This window comes from Rattus norvegicus, chromosome 8, assembly GCF_036323735.1.
Source record: "Rattus norvegicus strain BN/NHsdMcwi chromosome 8, GRCr8, whole genome shotgun sequence".
Taxonomy (NCBI): Eukaryota; Metazoa; Chordata; class Mammalia; order Rodentia; family Muridae; genus Rattus; species Rattus norvegicus.
Window position 1 is genome coordinate 30,250,158 of NC_086026.1, and position 25,253 is coordinate 30,275,410.

The following is a 25,253-nucleotide window of genomic DNA, read 5'->3' on the forward strand; positions in this document are numbered from 1 at the left end:
AGCGGTGACCATTATTGTTTTAGAGAAAGGTAACAGCATTGATGCAGACCATATGTCAGACTGATTTTCAGCTAGGGGCTTTCCCAAATTATTCAGTAGGTACAAATATAGGGTATTCTGTTAATCACTGGGAAGAGGACTTTTAAAATATTCAGTGAAGAGGTTAAAAGATGTCACAGGTACAGAAATCCGGAGTGTTGAAGGAGGAGAAATGCTGGTCTCCATATTCCTTGTCCTCATCTCTTTATCCAGTGTCATAAAAAAGAAGCAGTGTTTTCCTTTAATGGTCTAGAGGGGGTGTGGAGTTGAGAAGGAAGAGAGGGGAGAGGAAGAAAAGAGAGGTAGAGGAAAGAGGGGGGAGGAGGGAAGATAGAGGGAAAAGGAAGAAGGAGAGGGAGAGGGATGGAGAGGTTCTCATACTGTTTCAAACAATGATTAATAGGAAACATGCATGAGACACAGCTGATAACTCTTGCCCGGCCACCTCTTTCTTTGTTTGGTTTTAACTAGAGCTACAGGAATCCTGGAAGCCCTCGTAGAATGTACTTAATGCATCCTATTAGCTCACTATTAGTTAAATATGGACAGATAGCAGTGCTTACGATAACTTTAAATGCATTATTCAAAAGACCCAAAGACTAAAAACAAACAGTTGTAAGACTTAGGGTCACGGAATCAATTCCTTAGAAGGTTTGTCTTCATACTATACAAACTAAAACAGAGAAACTAAACCAAGGAAAATGGACTCTCCACTGTTATTAGTTTTGTTCAAAAACACGTCAAATGATGTTTGGGGCGTTGTTGGTGTTTCTGGAGAATCCCTGCTCCGAATTCTCACACACGTCCAATTCCTACTGCTGACAATGACCCATGTCTGTCTTTGTCAATGGAGCTAACAAGAGTTGGAAAAGTTCAAGTTTTCACAAAATTTGCAGAATGTTGGTATTGTTGCTCTCTGGTGAGGCTATCCCTACATTTTCAGCATCTCAGAAAATATTACTTGGATCATTTCAGTTCTAAGCCAACAAAGATCTCAAACCATAGGACTTGCCTGTGTCATTCTCTCTGCTTTAGTTCTTTCTGACCCAGCCAGCCACCCTTCTGAGGTCACACACCTGACTCTTCTACCTCTGGAACTCTCCTGCTCTTCCTCTAGCTTGTCTCAGGTTGATTCATTCAACGTATAATCACTTTGATTTAAAATGTGCCACCTATTTAGGTGTGTGTGTGTGTGTGTGTGTGTGTGTGTGTGTGTGTGTGTGTGTGTATAATTGTATACTTTGAATGTTGAAATAGCTGTGTGTGATATTTTTCCTCATAATAACTAACAGGAAGGATTATTCATGTTTAAATTGTGATGGTATTTTGAAGTAATTAAACAACCTTACCTATTTTCTAACAGCCTTGCAAATTGATGGTCTCCCTTACCTAGAAATGGAGGGCTTCAATTACTATTATTCTTGTTTTATGGTTCATTGGCCCAGGGGACAGGTCTTTGGTTTTGTTAATTCCCAAGGTGTTCAAAACAAAATGCCCCGGTTCCTTACTCCCTCATTAAAATGTAAATCTGAACTTTGCAGCAGAGGCAGAGTCTCTGCATAGCCACAAGACTTGTCTCCCGCAGAAGGTGAGCTGCCATGGCCATTTATTCACAGCACCTTTGTTCCCTCTCTTTTAGCTACCCAGTGCAAGCATGGTGCTGTGTATGATACCTGCGGCCCAGGGTGTGTGAAGACGTGTGACAACTGGAATGAGATTGGCCCCTGTAATAAACCGTGCATCGCAGGGTGCCACTGCCCAGCAAATCTGGTCCTTCATAAGGGAAGGTGCATCAAGCCAGTCCTCTGTCCTCAGCGATGACCTTTGTTCTAGTCCATAAGACTTTGAAATCCAGTGTCTTTGACACAGACACGGAAGAGCCAATGAAGGACTGTAGTATTTGTGTGCCTGATTCTGCAAATACACAGAGTATATACGTGTACATATATATAGATATATAGATATATTCAAAACATTTCATCATTTATATAAACTACAGGTGGATTATTATATGTATATTTTTTGCTATAAGACATGTATTATTTCTAGAATCCTAATGTGTAAGCCATTGGATGCATCGTATAAATACACAGGTGCTTTTAATTTAATGAGACGGCATGTAGACTCATCGGGTACCTTTAACAAGTGCATTCATGTGTCATTCTGGGGACATTTCCTAGGAGCCCTCATGCCTGCCTGCACTAATTTAAGATTTGCGTCAGGACCTTTGAGTGAGATTGTCTCGGAGGAGGGTGCTTTATCTAGGGGTATTTCATATTTCCAAAGACTGGAATGTATGCCAGAAAAAGATGGCGTGATATCGGGGATGGGCCCTAGTTAGTGCAAACCAAGGGGAGTCCATCAGACTTCCCTGGGTCAGAGCTGGATATGGCTTCCAAAACTGGATAGTTGCCAAGGAATGTGTATTTTTCACTAGCATACTGCCAAATTATTTCTTTTCATTTTCACATATCTCCTGAGTCTCCTCATTATTTGTGTGTGCGATGGATATGACCATTTGTACGTCGTGCACTGAAGTCAAAGGATGTCTGGATGACATTTTTATTAAACACGAAAAGCTATTTGGAGGAATCATTGCACAACATGTAAAGAATTTCGGAGCAATTTAGGATTGGCAAATCCATTGAGTGGCTAGGGGCCATCTACGTTTTGTCACTATCTCATGATGTATAAAATGGAAGCCTTCAGCAATTTTGTCCCTTTCCTGTCTGGGGTTGTTTGGTGGCTATTCATATGTTGTGGGTATTGGGCAAGAGAGAAGGGTCTGCTGACCAGTTGTTTTAGCCTCGTTCCAAACGAGATTTGATTTTGTACGTGTTCTAATTCACTGATGTTACTAACAGTTATTGGTTCTTGTATTCTGTTGGATACATTAAAAAGAAATGTCAAAAAGCGAAAACAGAAAGCCCCACCCGCAACTCACTGAAATTGAAAAGTAAAATGTTCTGCGTTGTAGTAAATAAAGGGCTTAAGATTTAAGCAAACACGGTTTTTAATTCCTGGTGTCTTGTATCGTATTTTTATGAATTAGCTGTATTAACTCAGTTATAATAATTTTATTTAGGTATCACTTAGATGCCTTACATTCCTTTTCTTTTAAAATAAAACATATTTTGAGCAGACAATAGAAAGTATTAAAAATATATATTAGAACACTACCCTTGCTGATGAAAGGCTTATGTGATGGCGTTACGTGCACTCTTGACACCTAAAGTGCTCATTTGGATTTTTTTTTCTTCCTGGAATACTTTTGTGTTTGGATCTGTACAAAGATAATGTGCAGTGTCATAGTGATTGATAACAGTGAGAGCTTCTGGTCCTACTGATGCTGGCTGCTGTACTTAGTTCTTCACCTGCCCACTGTGTGCAGCCCGAGAGAGCCAAGGACTTCATACAGTGAAGTACTTTACATGCTCCTGGGACCAAACTGTCTGTGTCCTGATGAACAATGTTTGAACACCTGGGCCACACCCCAGCTTCTCTTTAACCCGGAGGGACTAGTTGTGTAGTGAGCAGTTGTGTGGTGATTCAGAGACCTGAACTTTCCTACCCCTATGGCCTGCTCGATACTTAGGACACAAGAAACCTGTAATCATTAATCTGAAACACTGGGATTTTCAGATACTTCAGACTTGTACTCTGTTTTCTTCTGATGGGAGCGATGGGCTAAACTACTTCTCCTGTCCTGATTAGTTTCCAGCTGCTGTAAATTGAGCGGCTTCCTTTAGGTTGATATGAAGACTCTTTCTTGGTCACTCTGGGCTTTTCCTTCTTGTATGAGGGCCGCAGAGAGGAAATATGGGCAGTTATTTAATCTCATGATTCATTCACAGCCTGCTTAACTTTACCCACCAAGCCTAACCAACCCCTTTCCCCACTAATCATGGCCAATCAGGATAGATGAATGAGATAGGCCCTTTTATGTAGACCACTTTCACCATTCTGGGTGGTTTGAGTTTACGATTGTGTGATATATCCAGGAATTAAATTAACATCTGTACATTTTTAAAATTTAATCTAAGAAGAAAGAGACATCAGATAGAGCAAAGGGTTTTTTTCAATAGATCTGTGTATCCCGGCATGCTATGGAAGACAATGAAGAACTCGGCAGAAAGTCACCTGAGTATTCTGGTCTGGCCATCACCAGCGCTCAGGTCGTAACAGTAGAAGCAGACGTGCTTTATTTACATGGATATTCTCAAAACCCAACACTCAGAGTCAGGCGGTGTGACATAAAAATGTCTGCTTCCTTCTAGAGTGCCTTGTCCAAGCGAATTGGGAGACTTGGACCGTGGTGAGGACAGAGATAAAGCAGGGGCCAACAGTGCTCCAGCTGCACATGATGCAACACTCTTCCTTCTGCTGTTAGCTGTGAATACTCAATCCTACGGAAAAGAAGCACCATTGAGGAAGTTCAAATGCAATTCGGATTCTGGCTGGGGCCTAGTGAGTCCTCTTCCTATGTCTGTGAAAGCCTTTGAGCATTCTGACCAAAACGTTTGGACTAAGAAGAAAAGTGGGTCTTTGATATTATTGACTTTTTAATCAATCGAACCAGTGGCATGCTGAAAGCCACCACTTCTTCAGGTCAAAGTTGTCACCATGTCCCAACTTCTTGTTTACAAATAGGATGCTAGAAGGTCCTCCCGGCACATACAGGAAAGACACAGTCACACACACACACACACACACACACACACACACACACACACACACACACAGCCCTTATTTGGCCTTGAAGATGAATAAACTACTCTGACAGGAAATTTTTATGAAATATTTCAGATGTACAGAGAAGGGATCAACAAACATCCATGAATATGTCACCCTAATTAACTGGCAGGGTCAGTGAAACTCTCTTGAATAAGTAAATACAGCTTGAGGAACAGCAGCCTCAGGCTGCTGACAGCTCTGTGTGGACTGAGAGGAGCTTGTGCTTTGTGGAGTCCCCATCCACTTCACCAGTCACTCCTCGTCACTCCCAGCCATCCGGATCTGACAGGCACCAGCATGTGCTCTGGGAAGCACTTTGTATGGAAGGAACTGCCTTGGGGGACAAGCACCAGGATATTTTAATTAACAGTCGCCTCCCCACATAACTCTCAGGAGCAAACAAGAGCAGGCTCTGGTTCTAAATCCTTACATGCAAACCTTTGGGGGACCCGGGATTTTAATTCTGAACAAGGGACGGCATTCAACTGTCTGAGAAGAGTGACTGGAAAAGAAAGTAGGGCGGGTAATTATGCCGACCCTGACCTAGGCAGCCAAGCAGTTTAACCAGACAGTTAAATGACTTAAACACACATGAGTTCCATCCTATTTGTCCTTTCCTTGCAGATTACTCTGAGCAACCTAAGTTTGAAAGGTGAATGAGTGGGATAAGGGAGGGCGATTTTTGTTTAGAGATGAGCCCTGAAGGGTAGGAAGAATGTACGAGGCAGAGGGGAGGTATTTAGAATGTGTTCTGTGGCTGTGACACAGAAAGGCAGTACACAGACACAGAAAGAGAAGTGTGCATAAGTGTGTGTGTGGCGGAGGGTGGGCAGAGAAGGTACCAGGTATCTTCAGTCTAGAAGGGCACCCTACCTAGGCATCCCAGGGTCCTTAGGAAAAACTCTAGGGCAGTAGTTTTCCAATTTCTCGTAGAAACTGCCCAAGCTCTCTGTGGTTCCTGTTTTGAGAGACAGCTTGCAGAGGAAGCCACAACTGAAAGGAATTTAGAGCTAGTTGACTTTACTGTGCAAAAGGTGCGTGTGTGTGTGTGTGTGTGTGTGTGTGTGTGTGTGTGTGTGTGTGTGTTTGTGTTTCTACAGTGTTTGTGTTTGCCTGGGAAAGCATGCTTGCATATTGGCAGGGATGAAGTATTCTGAACATTTAAGGCTCTGGTAACTAAACAGAGAGAGGCTAGAAGACATTGTGATTCAAGGGAATGCAGGCTTCAGGAGCTGCTGGGGTCTAAGGCCTGCAGCAGAGACATGACATCTCATACCTGAGAGTTTTGAGTTGGGGTACCATATCAAGATGCCTCTTCCTCTGTCTTTGTGTGTCTATTTCTTTCACCTGTCTGGAAGAAAGAGGAAGGGGCCTTTGGTGGGTGTTCCCTCCAAGCCCCAGTGTTCTGTGCACAGTGAGGGCTGCAGTTACAAACCCCAGGCTAGTGTTCATTTTAACAGAATAGAGCAAGTGTTCTGAACGGAGCATACATTTCAGCTCTCTATTTGTTGACTAAGATGTGGCCCAATGGAATAAAGGGCACTTATGGTCCAAACAGCTGGTCCTGATGGCCAACGTCACCACTCTGGTCATACCCAGGGATAAAGGTCCTGGATTCACAGCTCACACAGAGTTCTGTTGGAACAATTCTGCCTTGTTTTAATTACTTTGAATCATGAGTCATCTTGGGCCTTGAGTACTTATATAAGATGCCTTTGCTTCTGGCTGGAACTTGGATTATTATGTACTTCCCCTAAGGGTCACTGAACAGTGAAGTCTGTGGCTTTAGAAAATGTTTTCGGGGGGGTGAAGAAATTAACTTTGACTCCAAGAGTATAAATGCTATTCATTTTGTTCATTTGTCTGCGCAGTCCAGCATGGAATTTAAGGATCAGATCCAGAACAGCCAGCCTCTCTTGGCCTCAGTGTTGAAATGGGCATCACATCAGAGAAGGAAGTAGCTTTCAGTAGGCAGGTTGGTGCCCCTGTGCACTGGGGGTAGGCGCCTTGTGATGGAACACGTGACTTCTTCATTGCTTTTGCTTTTCTTTTCTTTTTTTTTTTTTTTTGGTTCTTTTTTTTCCGGAGCTGGGGACCGAACCCAAGGCCTTGCACTTCCTAGGCAAGCGCTCTACCACTGAGCTAAATCCCCAACCCCTGCTTTTGCTTTTCTAAAGGAGATTCTCAGTACGTGGGCTGGCTCTGTAACTCAAAGACAGTTGGACCAGGGAGACTTTCTACTGACCCTGTTTGTTCACTTCATTTGTTCTCTGTGCTAAATGGCTGAGGAAAAAGAAAATGAGAGCTGGAAGGAAAAGGAAGGATTGGATGACAGGATTCGCCACAATGTCTGCCATTCCAACACATCTGGAGCTACAGTTGGGAGCGGGGACCATACAGGATGGACTGCGGATCACACAGCGAAGCATCCTCCGTTCTGTTGATCTCATGATATTTGACGATGTTTGTTTCAATAGAGCCATGCAGACCCCGCAAACCATTTAGGTAATGATTCCAAAGAGCTGTCCCAAGTCTCTTCTTTATTAAGTTGTGTTGGGGAGAGGAGAGTCTTTCAGAGGGCTTGGGAATGGCTGGGCACCCCACTCAGAGGTCCTTGCAGGAGAGTACAGATCTCAAACGGGCAATGCTTGACCCTTGAAACCTCAGCAACTGAAGGCAAACTTGAAATACTTCGATTTTGCATTCTGTAGTTTTGGCTTGGACGGCCTTAGGTTAGAGAAGGCAGTCACAGGAGGGTGTTAGTCTGGGGCCATGGCTCCTATCCTGCTGTTCTAGGGACTCCCACCGAAACCATCAGCGTCTTCCTTTTGTTTGAAGATGGGGAAGACAGCAAAAGATGGAAGGACTAATTTGTTTTGTTCCCCTATACCCCTAATAATTCTCTTTGAAATTGGTATTTCTTTCCTTTAGTTTTACTTTGTAGAAAACTATAAAAGTGTCAAGGAACAATATGGTATAACTGATTTTAATTTTTGTTCTAACAAAGCATGATAATAAAATAAAACAAAATAATTTGCAAACTTGGAGACTTTTACATTCTAATAGATTCAAGTTCTATTTAATCTCACTTCTTGAATGTAAATTTTATTATTTCCAATTTATTCCAAGTGCATGAATTTTCAATGCCATTTTCCAAAGCAGGATGCCTTTTGTTTTTAAATTGTATCCGTGATTTTTACTTGTATGACTAGCTTGTGTGGATTACCTACCCTGTTATGAGGACAAGCATATTGAAATCTCTGCTTAAACAATATATATGCATGTCACATTTATCATAACATTTATCATATTTATATGCTATGCATGCAACTTCATTCATTCATTTCTGCTTTTCCACACAGACTCACTATATATATATATATATATATACATATATATATATATATACATATGAATATGAAGTGAAGGCTGACTAGCAGGGATGCCACTGAGATCCTGCACCACAGCCTGAGAGGGGCTGCTTCAGCAGGGCTTGTTACAGATACGACTTTATCTTTGTCACCTTTAAACCACCGGAAGGAAATGAAATGTAGTTCTGAGACTCAAATCCTAACTACACATGTGAATGGGGTCCTGAAATCTAAGAAGCTGTTCCTGCCCTCTCTCAGAGTGGTGAGCTAGCACCCAAATGGCTAGCTAGCTGGGAGACGAGACCCCAGCTATCCTTCTCACTGAAGCGATGGAATGAATATTGGGATTATATGGGCCGAGTTTGACTAGTCTGGTCCTTGGACAGTGAGCAGGCAGTCAGACCTTACACATGCGTACAGAGGAATTACCAGGGGATCTCTAAGGATCCCTGGGGCTTAGGCTTGCTCTGAGTAGAAAGTGAGCCCTTTGGGCAAGAGGAACTTCCCTCACAGATGAAAGGTTCTTAGTGTTTCCAGAAGAAGAAATCAGGGTGTAGAATAGAATATCCAAGGTCAATGCCAGTTCTGCCCCTAAAAGGAACGAACGGTCACAGTGTGGCTTCTTAGGAGCTCACAAGGATAGGAATGGCTTTCACATTGGCTGCTACTGTGACTCCTCCGTCTAAGTGCCCTTCTTGGACCCTTCCACACTGTCTTTTGCTGGCTGTTCTCCTCTGAAGGAATGAAGGGAGTCACCTGTTCTTTTCCTCATCACCGACCGCACCATTTCTAAACTTGCCTCCTTCCCGGCAGCCTATCAGCCTCCCCTTCTTCTCTGGCACTTTTGCAGCTGACCCACAACCTCTTCAATTTGCTCTTTGGAGGTCTTCATGATCACAGTGAAGTAGCATAGGGTTTGTTTTCTTTATGTCTTCCACATTTAACCAGTTCTTTGGTCTAAGACATTTAGGTGATGTATGCGATCAGAAAGGGAACTCTCCAAGGGCTGGCAACCCTTTTGCAGCTCTCAGCGACATCAACTTAGTATGCTACCCACTGGACCAACATAGGTGGCAGGATCTGTTTGCTACAGAAACTCATCTGACAGTCAAACGCTCTTTCCGCCTTTTGGCAGAAGGTCTGGATTCACGGGAGGAAAAAAAAATTATTCCGCTTTGCCCTCTCTTGGCTCCTGACCCACATCACAATTCTTATGCTGAGTGACCTCAGAGTTTCTCTGCAGGAAAATGAGTGCATTTTAAAAGCTTTCCCTGATAATGGCCCCTAATGAGATTTCAGAGATTGAGCATCAAAGTGCAGCTCGGCGACATCAAATGTACCACGTACCTTAAGATATAACCGTAGGAAATAGTTTTCCAAGGCAGGGAGAAGATACGCCATCGTTTGGGTTTTGAACGGCCCAGAAAGGCTCAGTGTGTTAAGGTCTTAGTCCCCAGAGTGGGGTGTGTACTAGAGGTGGGAAAATGCTTAAGTGATAGGAACTGGTGGAAGATCTGATGTCATCAGGGAGAGTGGGACCCCAAATCTTTCCTCCTCCTCGTTTGCTTCCTGGACACGCATTGAGCTACTCTCTGCTATATCCTCTGCCATGAGAAAAAAAAATGTCAGTCTCAAAGCAACCAACCCACAGGTCCTGTGCTTCAGCCTCCAAAACGATGAGCCCCCTAAAACATTTTCCTTTTATAAGTTGATTATTTGAAATGTTTATTATGGACAAAATAAGCTACTGGTATTTAAAATGTATTTGCCATTCCAAGACAAGATGCCCTACTTTGCAGATTGATGCTTCACTGTTTTAGCTGTTGTTAGCGTTCTGTGGTAGAAGTCATTTTCCAGCCCCATAGAAAAGAGGGCCTGGAGCTCCTATTTAGACCTGCATAAGGAGGGCGCCAGTCCTGTGTGCCTTCCTGCACTTTACTGGGAACATGACTATAGGGGGACCTAGCTCTCACCACCATCCTCACGGCATCAATAATGACATTTGAAAAACAAAGTAGAATAAAACACACACACACAGGACTCCTTCAGGAGTCCTTTGGATAGAGTTTTATGTTCCATTTGACCTTTTGTTTGAGACACAGAAATTCATGAACACAAAAACGCAGCTCAAGCTGCGTTGTCAAATTGCAGACTGGAAACCTCGGCTCGCTACAAATTGGTCTAATTACGCGTTATTAAAACTGGTACCCCAGGGTGAGTTCTTATCCTTTGCACAAAGGATGACATTGCAAATTTCTGTGTATAATGCAGGCGAGTCGAATGTTTTTATGGGTGAATTTTCCAAATGGGTACAGTAAAGTGCTGGGGACAGCGTGCCTGGAGCATGAAGATGTGTAATGGCTACAGACTGCAGTTTGTTTTTTTTTTTTTTTTTTTTTTTTACATTTTATTTTTTTTTATTAACTTGAGTATTTCTTATATACATTTCGAGTGTTATTCCCTTTCCCGGTATCCGGGCAAACATCCCCCTCCCCCCTCCCCTTCCTTATGGGTGTTCCCCTCCCCATCCTCCCCCCATTGCCGCCCTCCCCCCACCAGTCTAGTTCACTGGGGGTTCAGTCTTAGCAGGACCCAGGCCTTCCCCTTCCACTGGTGCTCTTACTAGGATATTCATTGCTACCTATGAGGTCAGAGTCCAGGGTCAGTCCATGTATAGTCTTTAGGTAGTGGCTTAGTCCCTGGAAGCTCTGGTTGCTTGACATTGTTGTACATATGGGATCTCGAGCCCCTTCAAGCTCTTCCAGTTCTTTCTCTGATTCCTTCAACGGGGGTCCTATTCTCAGTTCAGTGGTTTGCTGCTGGCATTCGCCTCTGTATTTGCTGTATTCTGGCTGTCAGACTGCAGTTTTTACTTGAGCAGATTAAATAGAAGAAAAAAGAAGCCATGTCCTTTCTCTGCAGTGCCTGGAAAATTCAGGCTCAGGCTAGGACTGGGTAGGAGACTATATAGGAGGAGCTGTGAAACCTCAGAGGACCACGGTGCTTAGTCTGCCTGCCTTCTCTCTCCTGACAGCATCTCAGTTCCATTTTCCTTCTCTTTCTTTGAAAGCCCAGTGGGGATCTTAACAAATCAGAAGGGCTTCCAGCAGATAATGTCATTGTGTATGGTGGCCATGCTGACCTTACATGAGCTTTCATATTGCTGTGACTCTGCTTAGCTGTGAGAACACCAAAGCCACCCGAGTTAGAATACAGTGAGGAGAGAGAAACACTTCCACCTCCACCATGAAGCAGCGAGTACTAATTGTCCTTCCACCGCTACTCCATCATCTCCTTTTGCACTGCAGGAAGGAGTCACCTGTGAAGGGAATACTGGGAGATGAAGCTGTTGTCTTGGTGATGGAACCAGGGAAAGTGGGGCCCCAACCATTTGCCAATGCAAGGAGCCTCAAAGACAGGTAGCCAGGTCTGTTAAATACATTTTTTTTTCTGAATTCCAGACTCAGGTGTATCTGACAGCCTCTTTGCCACCTGGAGATTTTTTTTTTATTCATTTTTCTTTGTTCTATTTTTGTCTCGTTTTGCAGATATTGGAAATCTTACATAGAGTCCCACATTTGTGGTAGGCAAGCCCTGTGCTACTAAGCCATACACCAGCCCTTCACTTGGAGAGCCAATGAACATTGTAGACTTTTATGACCATAAGCTAAATTCTTGATATTCTGGGAGTTTAAGTTTCCTTTTGGAAGAGAATCACAGGGAACAATGGAAAGACCCTAGGAAGAGTGAAATAGACAGAGAGTAGTCCTGGAGAGTCCTCAGTCTTTAAAGAACAGAGTTGATAGTACTATTTATCTGTTACCAAGCTTTCACCGATCAAATCACCTCTGAGGAACTAACTTCCTGAGTCTGACAGGTTTGAGTGGCTAAGTAATGTCTTAAAAGGATCTTGTACAGGGGCCACAAAGCTCTCATGCAGGGGACAAGAAATAGAAGTTGTGGAGGCCAGATTCTGCCATCCCATACCCATGGCAGTCAGTTGTCATAGCATCTGTTGGAAGGAAAGGACTTGTGGATAAGATGTGACAGATAGCAATATCTAAGGGTCATCTTTGTGTTTTACCATCATCCCATATTCTAGTCATGTGTAACTTACCCGGAGTCTAGTTTGTAAGATATCTGTGACGGTTAATCTCAAATACCAACTTGATGGGATTTAGAATTATATGGAAACAAACCTCTGAACATATGTGTGAGGGACTATCTCAGTAAAGTTAAGGTAGAAAGTCCCACTTTAAATGTGTGGTGGTGCCATTCTATGATTGAGATTCCTAAAAAGTAAAGAAGAAAGCATATAAAAATTCATATTCTGTGACCAGTCACCTCCTGCTCCTGCCAACACCTTCCCAACTGTGACAGCCTGGATACCCTGTGAACTGTAAGTCAACACAAACCCTTTCTCTTTAAACTGTTTGTGTCAGGTATTCTGTCACAGCACTAAGACAAGCAACTAGGACAATATCTATGAAGCTGGTCACCTCTCCCCATCCCCATAGCTACCATCAAATGCTCCACATCTCCCAACTAGATTATGGTAATGGTTTCCTGATGAGGCTTTCATTTCTGTCTTTGATTCCTCTTCTCTGACCCTGACGCCGCCCCTAGCCCTGCTACAAAACACAACCAGGCTGATCCTTTAAAATCCTATCATTATATTACTTTCTCATTCTCAAAACCCAATAGCCATTCCTTTCACTCGGAATAAAATCCCAAATCCTTCCCGAGACCCAGAAAAGCTTGAATACTTTGGTACCTTCCTCCCTTTCTGCTCTGAACATTTATCTGTCCCGAAATTCATTCATATTAAAACTTAATATTCCCTAAAACATTGAAACACAAATACCATTAAATAGAGTGAGTTGTATTTATATATTTAGGAATATATATGTATACATAGTTATATACATAAAATAATAATTAAAAAGAGGCCATGAAATTGAGAGCAAGGGCATACATGAGAGGGATTTGTAGGGACTGAATGGAAAAAGGGAATGATTTAATGCAGATGATGTAAATAAGAACAAAACCCTTAACGTTCAGGGACTGGAAAGATGTCTCTAGTGGCGAATAGCACTGTTTGCTCTTCCAGAGGACCTGGGTGTGATTCTCATCACCCACATGGCAGCTTACAACTGTCTCTGACTCCAGTTCTAGGGGATCTTCCGGCCTCTGTGTGTACCAGACTTCCATGTGGTACACAGACATATATGCTGGCAAAACAGTCACACACATAAAAATGTAAACCTTTTATTAATAAAAAACACAATTTAATAAAGATTTTAAGCCTTTAGGCAATAATTAATTCATGAGAGATTGCCCTCATGAATTGCTTAGTGACTTCTGGAGAGATTAAAGGACTAAATTTGCACCACCCCCCTCTTCTACTATGTGAACATACATCATCTGTCCCATTAGGAGGATGTGGAATTTTAAGCATCAACCTTGAAGCACATGCTACGTACTTACCATAAAACAGCAAACTCTAACAGATCTATTCATTTGTTTTTGTCTCTTCTTTCTCCAACTAAATGTTATTTCACGACAGCAGAGATGTTGTTTTATTATGTGACATTCCTCCAGTACTCAGAATATCATCTGACTCATAGCAGATAAAAACTTTGCTCAGGGAGGATCCTGCGTAGGCAATGGAGTCACACTAATCTAGTTGGACAGGCTTTCGTGTCTTCAAAGAGAAGATACCAGTGGGGAAGTGGAGGGCTCCAGAGCTTGGCATATGTCCTAAAAGATGTCATGCTTCGGGTCTTGTTCTCGGTCCTTCAGATACTTTAAGTGCTTAGGCCAAGATGGCTGCATGGCCAAGAAGATGCCAGTTGTTGCTAACTCCAGTCTGAGGTTTCCTGGCACAAAGCCCCAAGTCCTCTTGTTCTCCAAGATTCTGACTGTTAGAGCCATAATGCAAATGAGGGCCTTCTGGAGCACTCCCTCATGTAGTTTTTCTTAGTACATATGTAATTCCTCCTTTGGGGGCAGCATGCATGCTTTTCTATGAGTATAATAAATTTTACTATAATAGAAGACAGAGGTAAAATTCAGCACTGATTTTAGACTTCTGATTCTTGCATAGAATTACATTTTAGGAAAAGAAAAGGTAAAAAGACCTTGGTATTGGGTTTCAGAAGGAATTATAGAGCAATATGAAAACTAGGTATGGACAATGACATGTGGAAATCAAGGTTTTGCTCTCTAAGAGAGATAAAATAATAAAATCAACTAAGAGAGGATAAAATAATAACTGACTGTCAAATCTGGTCAACTGCTTGTTTTTATAAATCATGTTCCATTGGCTCATAGCCTGCTTATTATTTACAAATTGTCTAAGGTGGCTTTTGTGCTCTAAGGACAGAGCTGAGTAGGTGTGATTGGACAGTAAGACCCATAACACCTAAAATACATAATGCTTGGAAATTTATAGAAAGTTTGCTGACCAGTGACATAGTGGGAACGCTGTGTAATTGGGAACCCAACTGACCTAGATTCTGGTCTCTGCTCTGTAACTTAAGCTGTTATCTATATGAGCAACTGGTCAACCTTCGAAAAGCCATGTTTTTTAAACTTTTCATACAAGATATGATCTGGGTTTATTTATGCAGATTGATATTGATTTAGATGTTCTTATCCTAAAAGAAGATTCACAATACAAATTGGTTGAACTAGAACTAAAAAACAGGACACCAAATTGTGGTAGGGGTATGCTCAATGTTTGGTGAATCAAAGGGATACAGAGTCAATCAGATGAAGTAAACCATGAGGAAATCCTGAAGACCTGCTGTTCCTTGCTGTGCTCATGGCATAAAAAGCCTAGACTAGACCTCTACAATGTGTCTACTGCTACATTCTCCTTTTGAGGAGAAGGGCACCAGCTTCTCTGTCGGCCTTCACCCAATCTGGGAAGCTGACGTGGAGCCAGAACGGCCCTTAATGTGTGTCTTAGTTACTTTTCTCATTCTTTTGACAAAATATCTGAATTTAAGAAAAAGGGTTGTTTTGATTCACCGTTTAAGGATGTAAAGGTAACTGTTGCAAGACTAAGAGGCAGGCGGTCATATTAGATCTGCAGTCAAGAAACAGGGAGAGATGAATATTCTCTCTGCTCTCTTTCCCCTTTATCCCCTCCCCCACAGAAATAGATTCACAATTCCTTGTTACACTCTACCTCTCTGTTATAGAGTTTGTTATTTGCATGCTGGGAAATCAGACAAAGACACACTATCTCAGAAAGAATTCTTTTCTACCAGTAGACCTCTGTGCTGTGTGTGAATAGGAAGGAGGGGAGGCCCAGGTACTGATCCCTCCAGGCTCCACAGCACATTTCTCTGAGACCCTGGACTTTGCTTAGCAAAATTCCATTCTTGCTTTCTGCTTTTTACTGTAGTCATAGATGGGATGGTGCTGTACACACAGTCTGCGGTCTTTACCTCAGTCTAGAAACACCCTCCTATCCATGTCTCCCAGGTGATTCTAAATTCTATCAAATCAATAGTTAATATTAGGACTCACAGTGTGTTTCCCGTACTTGGGATGGAGGGTAGACTTTAAATCACTCCAAACCATACAGATGAGAAAGAGAAAAACAATATCAGAGTGGGGCGGAAGAGAACGAGTCTATCTGATGATACCAGGTGTCCGTCCTTTGTTTCTGTTGTTATTGTTCAGCCTTGTTCTTCCCTTTTCTAGATGAAAAACCCAAGTGATTTTTTTTCCCCATTTTGATTTGATGGCTTCTGCTCAAAGCACTCTGGTCTACTTCTGGCTAACTTCACTAGCCTCCTGTAGCTTGAGGTAAGAACCCAACACTGGCAGTCACAGAGAAGCAGCTTTATACTCCAGGTTCATTATTAACACCTAATATGACCTTGAAAAAGTTGCTTAGTCTTTCTGAACCTCTGTTTCATGGGCTGTAAAATGAAGAGAATCCATCCTCATTAAATCACTGTGAAAATGCTAATGAGATTGGATAACTCCTTCTAGCACCCCTCCCCCTGCTTGCCCTTTACAAAAGTGGTGGAACAACTTACAAATTAGATGCTTTGAAGTCAGAGGCAGCCTCTGTTGTCATTTCCAAGAGATGAATCCTGGCAGGCTGTGTGCCTGATTTTTTTTAAGCTTTGCTGACATTTATATATAGAAAATATGGAGGCGTTTATCATCCACTTCTTTTAGAACAAGCTCCCACAGGTCTGAGGCTCTTTAAAACAGAAACATATTTAAATGTATATAAAGATCATAGAAGGATAAAAATCCTCATGTGAAGTCAGGGGTAAGACTATGGCATTGGAGAGGGCGTGGCTCAGAATCTGGCACGTTCTAGCTTTCTTCGTGTATGTCCTAGGAATGCTCTGTGACAGAAGATTGCAGAGTGGTCAGGAGTTTGTTTCTATTGGTATAGATTTAAAATGCCAGATAGGGGAACACAACATTTTTTTTTTATTTGCCAGAGAACCTTTTTTCTTCTCGAAATTTGTGACCTAGAAATATCATATAGAACATTAGTCTTCTCTGGGCCCCAATCGTTCTCATCATCAATCAATCATATAAGTTGGTTCTTATACTTTCCAGAGAAGCAAAATGTAGACTAGTGTGGTGGGCTTAGCTGGAAACACCTAAGATCAACAGATGGCTAAGCTGACTCATCAGGCAATTCTTCCAGCCTCCTTGAGGTCCCAGCCATAAGAAGTAGACTATCCCTTAGTTCAAGCCTCCTGACTATTGCCCAGGGCACACAGCTGAGATAGAATTACTTTGGTAACGTTTTAAAAAGTTCACACAAATCTGTAATTGCTCCAGAAGAAAGAGTATTTTTAAAAATTAGATTTCAGGGGCTGGGGATTTAGCTCAGTGGTAGAGCGCTTACCTAGGAAGCGCAAGGCCCTGGGTTCGGTCCCCAGCTCCGAAAAAAAAAAAAAAGAACCAAAAAATTAGATTTCAAAAAGCAATGAGAGAATGCAGAATGCCACCGGAGGGCCTGCGATAGACAACTGGTAAACCTTACACCACATGGAAGAATCGGACTAGAGGGCGTGGAGATGTTGCTGCTGCTGCTGGAGAGGTCAAATGTCCCCTCCCCAAGCTTCAAAACTCACTCTGCCTTCTTCACTGTCCCTTCCGGTCAGAGAAAAGCGTAGATACCTTAAGATACAGCAAGCATCCTAAGGCTTCCTGAGTTGTTTTCTAGCCAAGGGACTCAGAGTAAGAGATGTGTAGTCATACAGTGCTGTGAACCAGGGGCTAAAAGGAAACCACAGAGGTCAGCTTGAACAATGCAGATGTATTTATTAGGAAGGGACTGCATGTTGGTTTTCTACCAAATTCTAGTGCTGGCATAAGAAAGGCACAGAACTTTGATGTCTGCCATGCTGGACAGTCTTCTATAACTAAGTGTACAGTATTACCAGTGCGGTGATGCCACAAAGAACGTTTGATGCTCCTGTTAGAACCGTTCTGTTTCTCCTTCCCATGTCCTCCAACTGACCCTGACTCAATAGTAGGGGCTAGATGTGACCAAGCCAGCTCAGTCAACAGAGTCTCGAGGGAGGGAGTGAGGATTAAAAAGAAAAAGACAATTAGACAACACAATAACATGGCTTCAGCCAGTTCTGAAGGTTTATTTTTTTTTTCCAGTCTGCTTTTATATCATTCTAGGTACATACAAGGAATATCCTCAGTTCTAAGGGATAAACAAAGTAGTCAAGGAACAAACAAGGCATAAACAAGAAGTTAAGGAACAAACAAAACATAAACAAAGGTCCCATGATCACTGCATTCCAGGTCTTAAGAAGACTCATCAAAATACAAAGAAGACATTTCTCAGCTTATTTACCTTGAGCCTACTTCTTTGTCTTAGCCCACAGTCAAATCCCTGCCAAATTTTCACACCAGAATAACCTCACTTTGGGTTTTCATTATTGATTCTAGCCCCATTTTTCATGTCTTTAAAAGTTTTATTTATTTCCTTACACTACTTGTTTGTGTTTTCCTGTATTACTTTAAAAGATTATTAAGTTCCTCTTTAAGGCTGTCCATCATCTTCATACTGGATGTTTTAAGGTCTTTTCCTTGTGCTCCAGCTCTATTTGGAATCTTTAGGGCCTGGTGTGGTAGGATAGCTTGGCTCTGGGGGTGACACAGTGCCCTGGCTGCTGTTGATTGTGTTTTTACACTGGTTTCAGAGCATTTGAGATTGGGAAGATGACAGGTCTGGATGCTGATTTCTGGAGTTGTCTTCATTGGGTTGATTTTTAAAAAAATTTTTATTAGATATATTTCTTTACTTACATTTCAAATGTTTTTCCCCTTCCTTGTTTCCTGTCCATAAGTCCCTATTCCCTCCTCTCCCCTCCTCCTCCCCCATAGGAGTATTCCCCTCATACATCCCCATTACCCCCCCTCCCATATTCCCCTGCACCGGGAGTCCAACCTTGGCAGGATCAAGGGCGGAGTCCAACCTTGGCAGGATCAAGGGCTTCCCCTTCCACTGGTGACCCAACAAGGCTATTCTTGGCTACATATGCAGTTGGAGCCCTGGGTCAGTCCATGTATAGTCTTTCAGTAGTAGTTTAGTCCCTGGAAGCTCTGGTTGGTTGTCATTGTTGTTTTTATGGGGTTGCAAGCTCTATCAACTCTTTCAATATTTCCTCTAATTCCCCCCAAGGTTGTCCTGTTCTCAGTTCAGTGGTTTGCTGCTAGCATTGACCTCTGTATTGGACATGCTCTGGATGTGTCTCTCAGGAGAGATCTATATCCAGTCCCTTTCAGCATGCATTTTTTAGCTTCATCAACCTTATCTAGTTTTGGTGGCTGTATATATATGGGCCACATGTGGGACAGGCTCTGAATGGCCATTCCTTGAGTCGCTGCTCTAAACTTTGCTTCCATATCCCCTCCTATGGATATTTCCCCCCTTTTAAGAAGGAGTGGGAGCATCTGCATTTTGGTCATCCTTCTTCTTTAGCTTCCTGTGGTCTGTGGATTGAGTCTTGGGTAATTTGAGCTTTTTGGCTAATATCCACCTATCAGTGAGTGCATACCAAGTGTGTTTTTCTGTGATTGAGTTACCTCACTCAGAATATTTTCTAGTTCATTCCATTTGCCTATTTCATGAAGTCATTGTTTTTTTCTTTCTTTCTTTTTCTTTTCTTTTTTTTCAGAGCTGGGGACTGAACCCAGGGCCTTGCGCTTGCTAGGCAAGCACTATACCACTGAGCTAAATCCCCAACCCCAGAGTCATTGTTTTTGATAGCTGAGTAGTACTCCATTGTGTAGATGTGCTACATTTTTATGAATCCATTCCCCTGTTGAAGGGCATCTGGGTTCTTTCCAGCTTCTGACTGGTTTGATGTTTTATTCCTTGGCTTCTGTTACCCTTAGGACTTTCAGAGCATTGATGACTGAGTGTTTCCTGGTAGTAAAATTGCTTTAGATTTTGCTTTTTTGTATGTGATAGTTGAAACTACTGGAACTTGGTATTGGATCTGGGGAAACAGAAGGAGAGGAGACACTGTGCAGGCAATCTACCTGGTTTTCTCATATAATTTTCTTTATTAATTTTCTCTGTTGACATGAATAACATGGTTGTTATGAAGCAACAACATTGATAAATAGCTGTGACATATTGACCTGGAGTAGTCCTTTGGATAAATACATTGGAATGATATAGTTGGGTCCCTTTCTAGATCTGTTCTTAGTTTTTTTTTTTTTTTTGAACTTCCATACTCATTACAATAGTGGTTGAACTAGTTTGCATTCACACCAGCAGTGAGTCATAGACTCCTTTTGTCTGCATCCTCATTAGCACTTGCTATTTTTTTAAACAATTGCCATTTTGACCAATATGTGAGATATAATCTCAGTATAGTTTTAATTTGCATTTCTCTAATGGCTAGTGATGGTGAATATTCTATGTTTATTTTCCATTTTATTTCATCTTTTGAGAACTCTCTATTCATTTTATTAACACATCTACTGACTGGGTTGTTCGAAATTTTATTAGTTTTTTTAGAATCAAAATATTAATATTCTTAATTTTTAAAGTGATTTTTAAAAGTGTTTTAAAAAGATTTTTTATTTTATTTGTTATGTATACAACATTTTTCCTGCTTGATTGCCTGGAGGCCTGAAAAGGGCACCTGCTCATTATACATGGTTCTGAGCCACCATGTGGTTGCTGGGAATTAAATTCAGGACCTCTGGAGGAATAGCCAGTGCTTGTAACATTTGGGCCATCACTCCAGCCCTCAAAATATTCATTTTCTCTCAGGTGCATCATTAGCAAAAAATTTTCACCTTTTTTTTGTTTGATTCTTCACTTGATTATTTCTGTTGTTATATAGAAAGTTTTAATTTCATGAGATTACATTTATAAATTTTTGAAATTATTTCCTGGTCCAACAAAATCCTATTCAGAAAGTCTTTACTATACTTTCATATCAAAGGATTTTTCCCTCTAACACAGTGGTTCTCAACGTTCCTAATGCTGTAACCCTTTAATGTAGTTCCTTTTGTTGTTGTGATCCACAATCATAAAATTATTTTTATTGCTACTTCAAAACTAATTTTACTATTATGAATAAATGTCTAAATATCTATGTTTTCCAATGGTCTTACACAACCCCTATGAAAGGGTCATTTAACCCCCAAAGTGATCTTGAGTCACAAGTTTGAGAAAGCTTTATTAGTTTCAGAGTTTCTTGTCTTAGATTAAAATTTTTGATAAATTTGAACTGAATTTTGTTCTAATTTCATTCTTCTACATGAAGACATGTGTAGTACTCTTTTTTTTTGTCAATTTGACACCAGCTAAGGTCATATAGAATCTCAACTAACAAAATATCTCTGTCAGGTTGGCCTGTTGGAAAGTCTGTAGAGGTATTTACACCAGTACCCTGCTATTTTTATTACCGTGATTTGAAATTATAATATTTATGTAGTATAATTTGAAACCAGCTATGGTGATATCTCCATGTTCTGTTTGCTCAGACTTTGTTTGGCTAATATAAAGTCTTTTGCATTTAAATGTGAATTCCCCCAACCCCCTCTTATGTGAAGGACAATAACAACAAAAATGCAAATAATCAAGTAAACAATGCTAGTTTCTTAAAAATAAACAATGTTGGTAATCCCATAGCTGAACTGAGTCATATAAAGAGATTCAAACTAACAAATTTAGAGATGAAAATGAAGACATTATAGCAGACTCCAATGTAGTTCAAAAAATCTTTAGCAAACACTTGGAAATCCAATAATGTGAATAAAATCTAAAACAAATGAATGACTTACTAGATTCATAGGTTAAATAAAAATTAAATAAATAACAAACAGGTTTGTAACCAGTAGTAGCATTAAAACGTAATAAAATTTCCCCAAATTAGCCACTGATAAGTTCAGTGAGACATTTAAAGAGGAGCTAACATATTAATGCTTCTCAAATTACTCTACAAAATAGAGAAGGGAAGAATTTCTCAACACTCTTTTTACAAAGCCAGCATAACCAAGTAAAGACATGCCAAAAAGAAAATTACAAACCATTCTCTCAAGTGAACATAAATCAAAAAATTCTCAATAAAACACTTACAAAATGCCTATGATATCCTAACACAGCCAAAGAACAAGAAGATGACCTAAAATCCAGTCTTATAAAGATAATAGAGGCCTTTAAAGAGGAAATAAGTTCTTAAAGAAATATAAGAAAATACAAACAAGTGAAGAAAGTGAAGAAAACTGCTTAAGAACTGAAAATGGAAATCGAAACAGCAAAGAAAACCCAAACCAAGGCAATTGTGGAGATGGAAAACCAGGAAAGAGAAAGGAAGTACAGATGCAACAGAGTACAAGAGATAGAAGAGAGAATCTCAGGCATAGAAGATATGCTAGATGGAATTGATACATTGGTCGAAAAATGGAAAACCTGACAAGCTCATGATGTATAATATCCAGGAAATTTGGGACATTATAAAAATATCAAACCTCAGAATAATATAAATAGAAGATTCCCAGCTCAAAGGCTGGAAATTCTTTCAACAAAATTGTAGAAGAAAATTTCCTAACTTAATGAAAGACATACATATAAACATATAAGAAGCCTACAGAACACCAAATAGATTGGACCAGAAAAGAAAAATCATCCTGTCATAAAATAATGAGACTACTAAATGTACAGAACAAATAAATAATATTAAAGTCTGCAAGGGAAAGGGTCAAGTAATATTTAAGAATACAGAGTTACCCCTGGCTTCTCAACAGAGAAGGACTTGGGCAGATGTCTTTCAGACCCTAAGAGACCACAAATGTAAGCCTAAACAACTATACAGCAAAACATTCAGTTATCAGAGATGGAGGAAAAAAAAGATATTCCATGACATTACCAAATTTGAACAATGTCTTCACACTAATCCAGCTCCACAGAGGATACTAGAAGGAAAACTCCAATCCAATGAGGCTAACTAGACCCAAGAAAATACAAGAAATAAATTTCCCACCAGCAAAATTAAAAGAGTCTCTCTATCAGTCCACCCTCTCTCACAAACATATACATACACATTATAATCAAGAACATGAAAATTACAAGAAATAACAATCTTTGGTCATTAGTATCTCTAAACGTCAGTGGACTCAATTCTCTATTAAAAAGACACAGACTAACAGACTGGATGTGGAAATAGGACCACCATTCTTCTGTGTACCAAAAAACCACACCTCAACATCAAAGATAGACATTACTTCAGAGTAAAGGGCTGGAAAACGATTTTCTAGGCAAACAGACCTAAGAAGCAAGCTGGGTAGCAATTTTAATACCTAATAAAATTGACTTTCAACCAAAATTCATCAAAGATGGGTAAGGTCACATCATACCATCAAAGAAAAAATCCATCACGATGACATCTCAATTCTAAACATCTATGCCTCAAATGCAAGGGCCTGCACATTCATAAAAGAAACATTACTAAAGCTTAAATCACACATCAGTCCTCACACAGTGGGAGACTTCAACACCTCACTCTTGGCATCATCAAGACAGAAACTAAACAGAGAAACTAAAAGACCTTAAGAATCAAATGAACCTAACGAGTATCTGTAGAGCATTTCTCCCAAACACAAAATAGTATACCTTCTTCTCAACACTTCACAGAAGTTTCTCCAAAACTGGTCACAAAACAAGCCTCGATAAATACAAGAAGATTGAAATAACCCGGTGTACTTTATCAGATTACTGTGGATTAAAGCTGGGTTTCAATAACAACAAAAACAACAGAAAGCCTATAAAATCATGGAAACTAAACACTTTTCTACTCAATGACTACTGGCTCAAAGAGAAACACAGAAAGAAATGAAAGACTTTCTAGAATTCAAGAAAATGAAGGCTCAACAAACCCAAATTTATGGTACACAGCAAAAGAAGTGCTGAGAGGAAAGTTCATAGCACTAAGTATCTCCATAAGCTGGACAGATTTCATACTAGCAACTTAACAGGACGTGTGAAAGATCTAGAACCAAAAGAACCAAACACACCGGAGGAATAGACAACAAGAGATAATCAAACTAGAGCTCAAATAAAAAAAAACTAGAAAGAAAGAGAACAATTCAAAGAATCAATGAAACCAAGAGCTGATTCTTTGAGAAAATCAACAAGATAGACAAACACTTAGCCAAAATAACTAATAGGTACAAAGACAGTATCCAAATTAATAAAATCAGAAATGAAAAGGGGGAACAAACACTGAGGAGATCCAAAGAATCATTGGATCTTATTTCAAAATCTTGAACTCCACAAAAGTGGAAAATCTAAACAAAATGGACAATTTTCTTGATAGATTCCACTTACCAAAGTTAAATCAAGATCATGTAAACCATCTAACAAGAAAAGGCCCAGGGCTAGATGGTTTTAACATAAAATTCTACCAGAGTTTCAAAGAAGAGCTAATATCAATATTCTTCAAAGTATTTCATAAAAATAGAAACACAGGGACATTGCTAAACTCATTCTATGAGACCAAAGTCATATTGATACCTAAAGCACACAACGACTCAAGAAAGAGAACTTCAGACCAATTCTCCTTATAGAGATTGGTGCAAAAATATTCAATAATACATTCACGAACCCAATCCAAGGACATATTAAAAGCATCATCAACAATGGTCAAGTAGATTTTATCCCAATGATGCAGGAGTGGTTCAATATATGAAAATCCATCAACATAATCTACCATATAAAAACTGAAAGAAAAACACACACGATCATCTCATTAGATGCTGAAAAATCCTTTGACACAATTCAACAACACTTCATGTTAAAAGTCTTAGAGAGATCAGGGATACAAGGTACATAGCTAAACACAACAAAGGCAATATACGACAAGCCAATAGCCAACATCAAATTAATGGAAAGTTAAAGCGATTCTGCTAAAATCAGGGACAAAAGAAGGCTGTCCACTCTCTCCTTATCTCTTCATTATAGTACTTGAAGTTCTGGCCAGAGCAGCAAGACAACTAACAAGATACAAATTGGAAAAGAAGTCAAAGTATTACTTTTCACAGATGATATGATAGTATGCATAAATGACTCCAAAAACTCTACCAGAAAACTTTTCCAGCTGATAAACATCTTCACCAAAGTGAAAATTAACTAAAACAATCAGCAGCCCTCCTTTACACAAAAAATAAACAAGCTGAGCAAGAAATCAGGAAAAGAACACCTTTCACAATAGCCACAAATAATATAAAATATCTTGGTGTAACTCTAACTAAGCAAATGAAAGATCTGTAGGACAAGAATGTCAAGTCTCTGAGGAAAGAAACTGAATAAGTGATCAGAAGACAGGAAGATTTTCCATGCTCAGGGATCGGTATCATTAACATAGTAAAAATGGTCATCTTAACAAAAGCAATTTACAGATTTAATGCAACCCCCTCCAAAATTCTAACAATTCATTACAGACCTTAAGAGAACAATTCTCAACATTATGCAGAAAAATAAACAAATAAACAAAGAAACAAACAAACCCCAGGAAAACTAAAATGATCCTGAACAACAAAAGAACTTCTTGAGGTATTACCAGCCCTGATCTCAAGCTGTAC

The 25,253-nt window shown here is 40.3% G+C and overlaps 1 protein-coding gene across 4 annotated transcripts in view; it reads left to right on the plus strand.

Moving 5' to 3' along the window:
* Bmper (BMP-binding endothelial regulator) overlaps nucleotides 1–3,044 on the plus strand; it is a 245,153-nt gene extending 242,109 nt beyond the window's left edge. For 3 of the 4 annotated variants that reach the window (XM_006242715.5, XM_039081015.2, XM_039081016.2), the window contains one exon: nucleotides 1,679–3,044. In XM_006242715.5, the coding sequence (XP_006242777.1) occupies nucleotides 1,679–1,860 (182 nt within the window). In that variant the 3' untranslated portion in view covers nucleotides 1,861–3,044. The remainder of the gene's footprint in view (nucleotides 1–1,678) is intronic. The other variant, NM_001135799.1, reaches the window with a different exon arrangement.
* The last annotated feature ends 22,209 nt before the right edge of the window (nucleotides 3,045–25,253 follow it).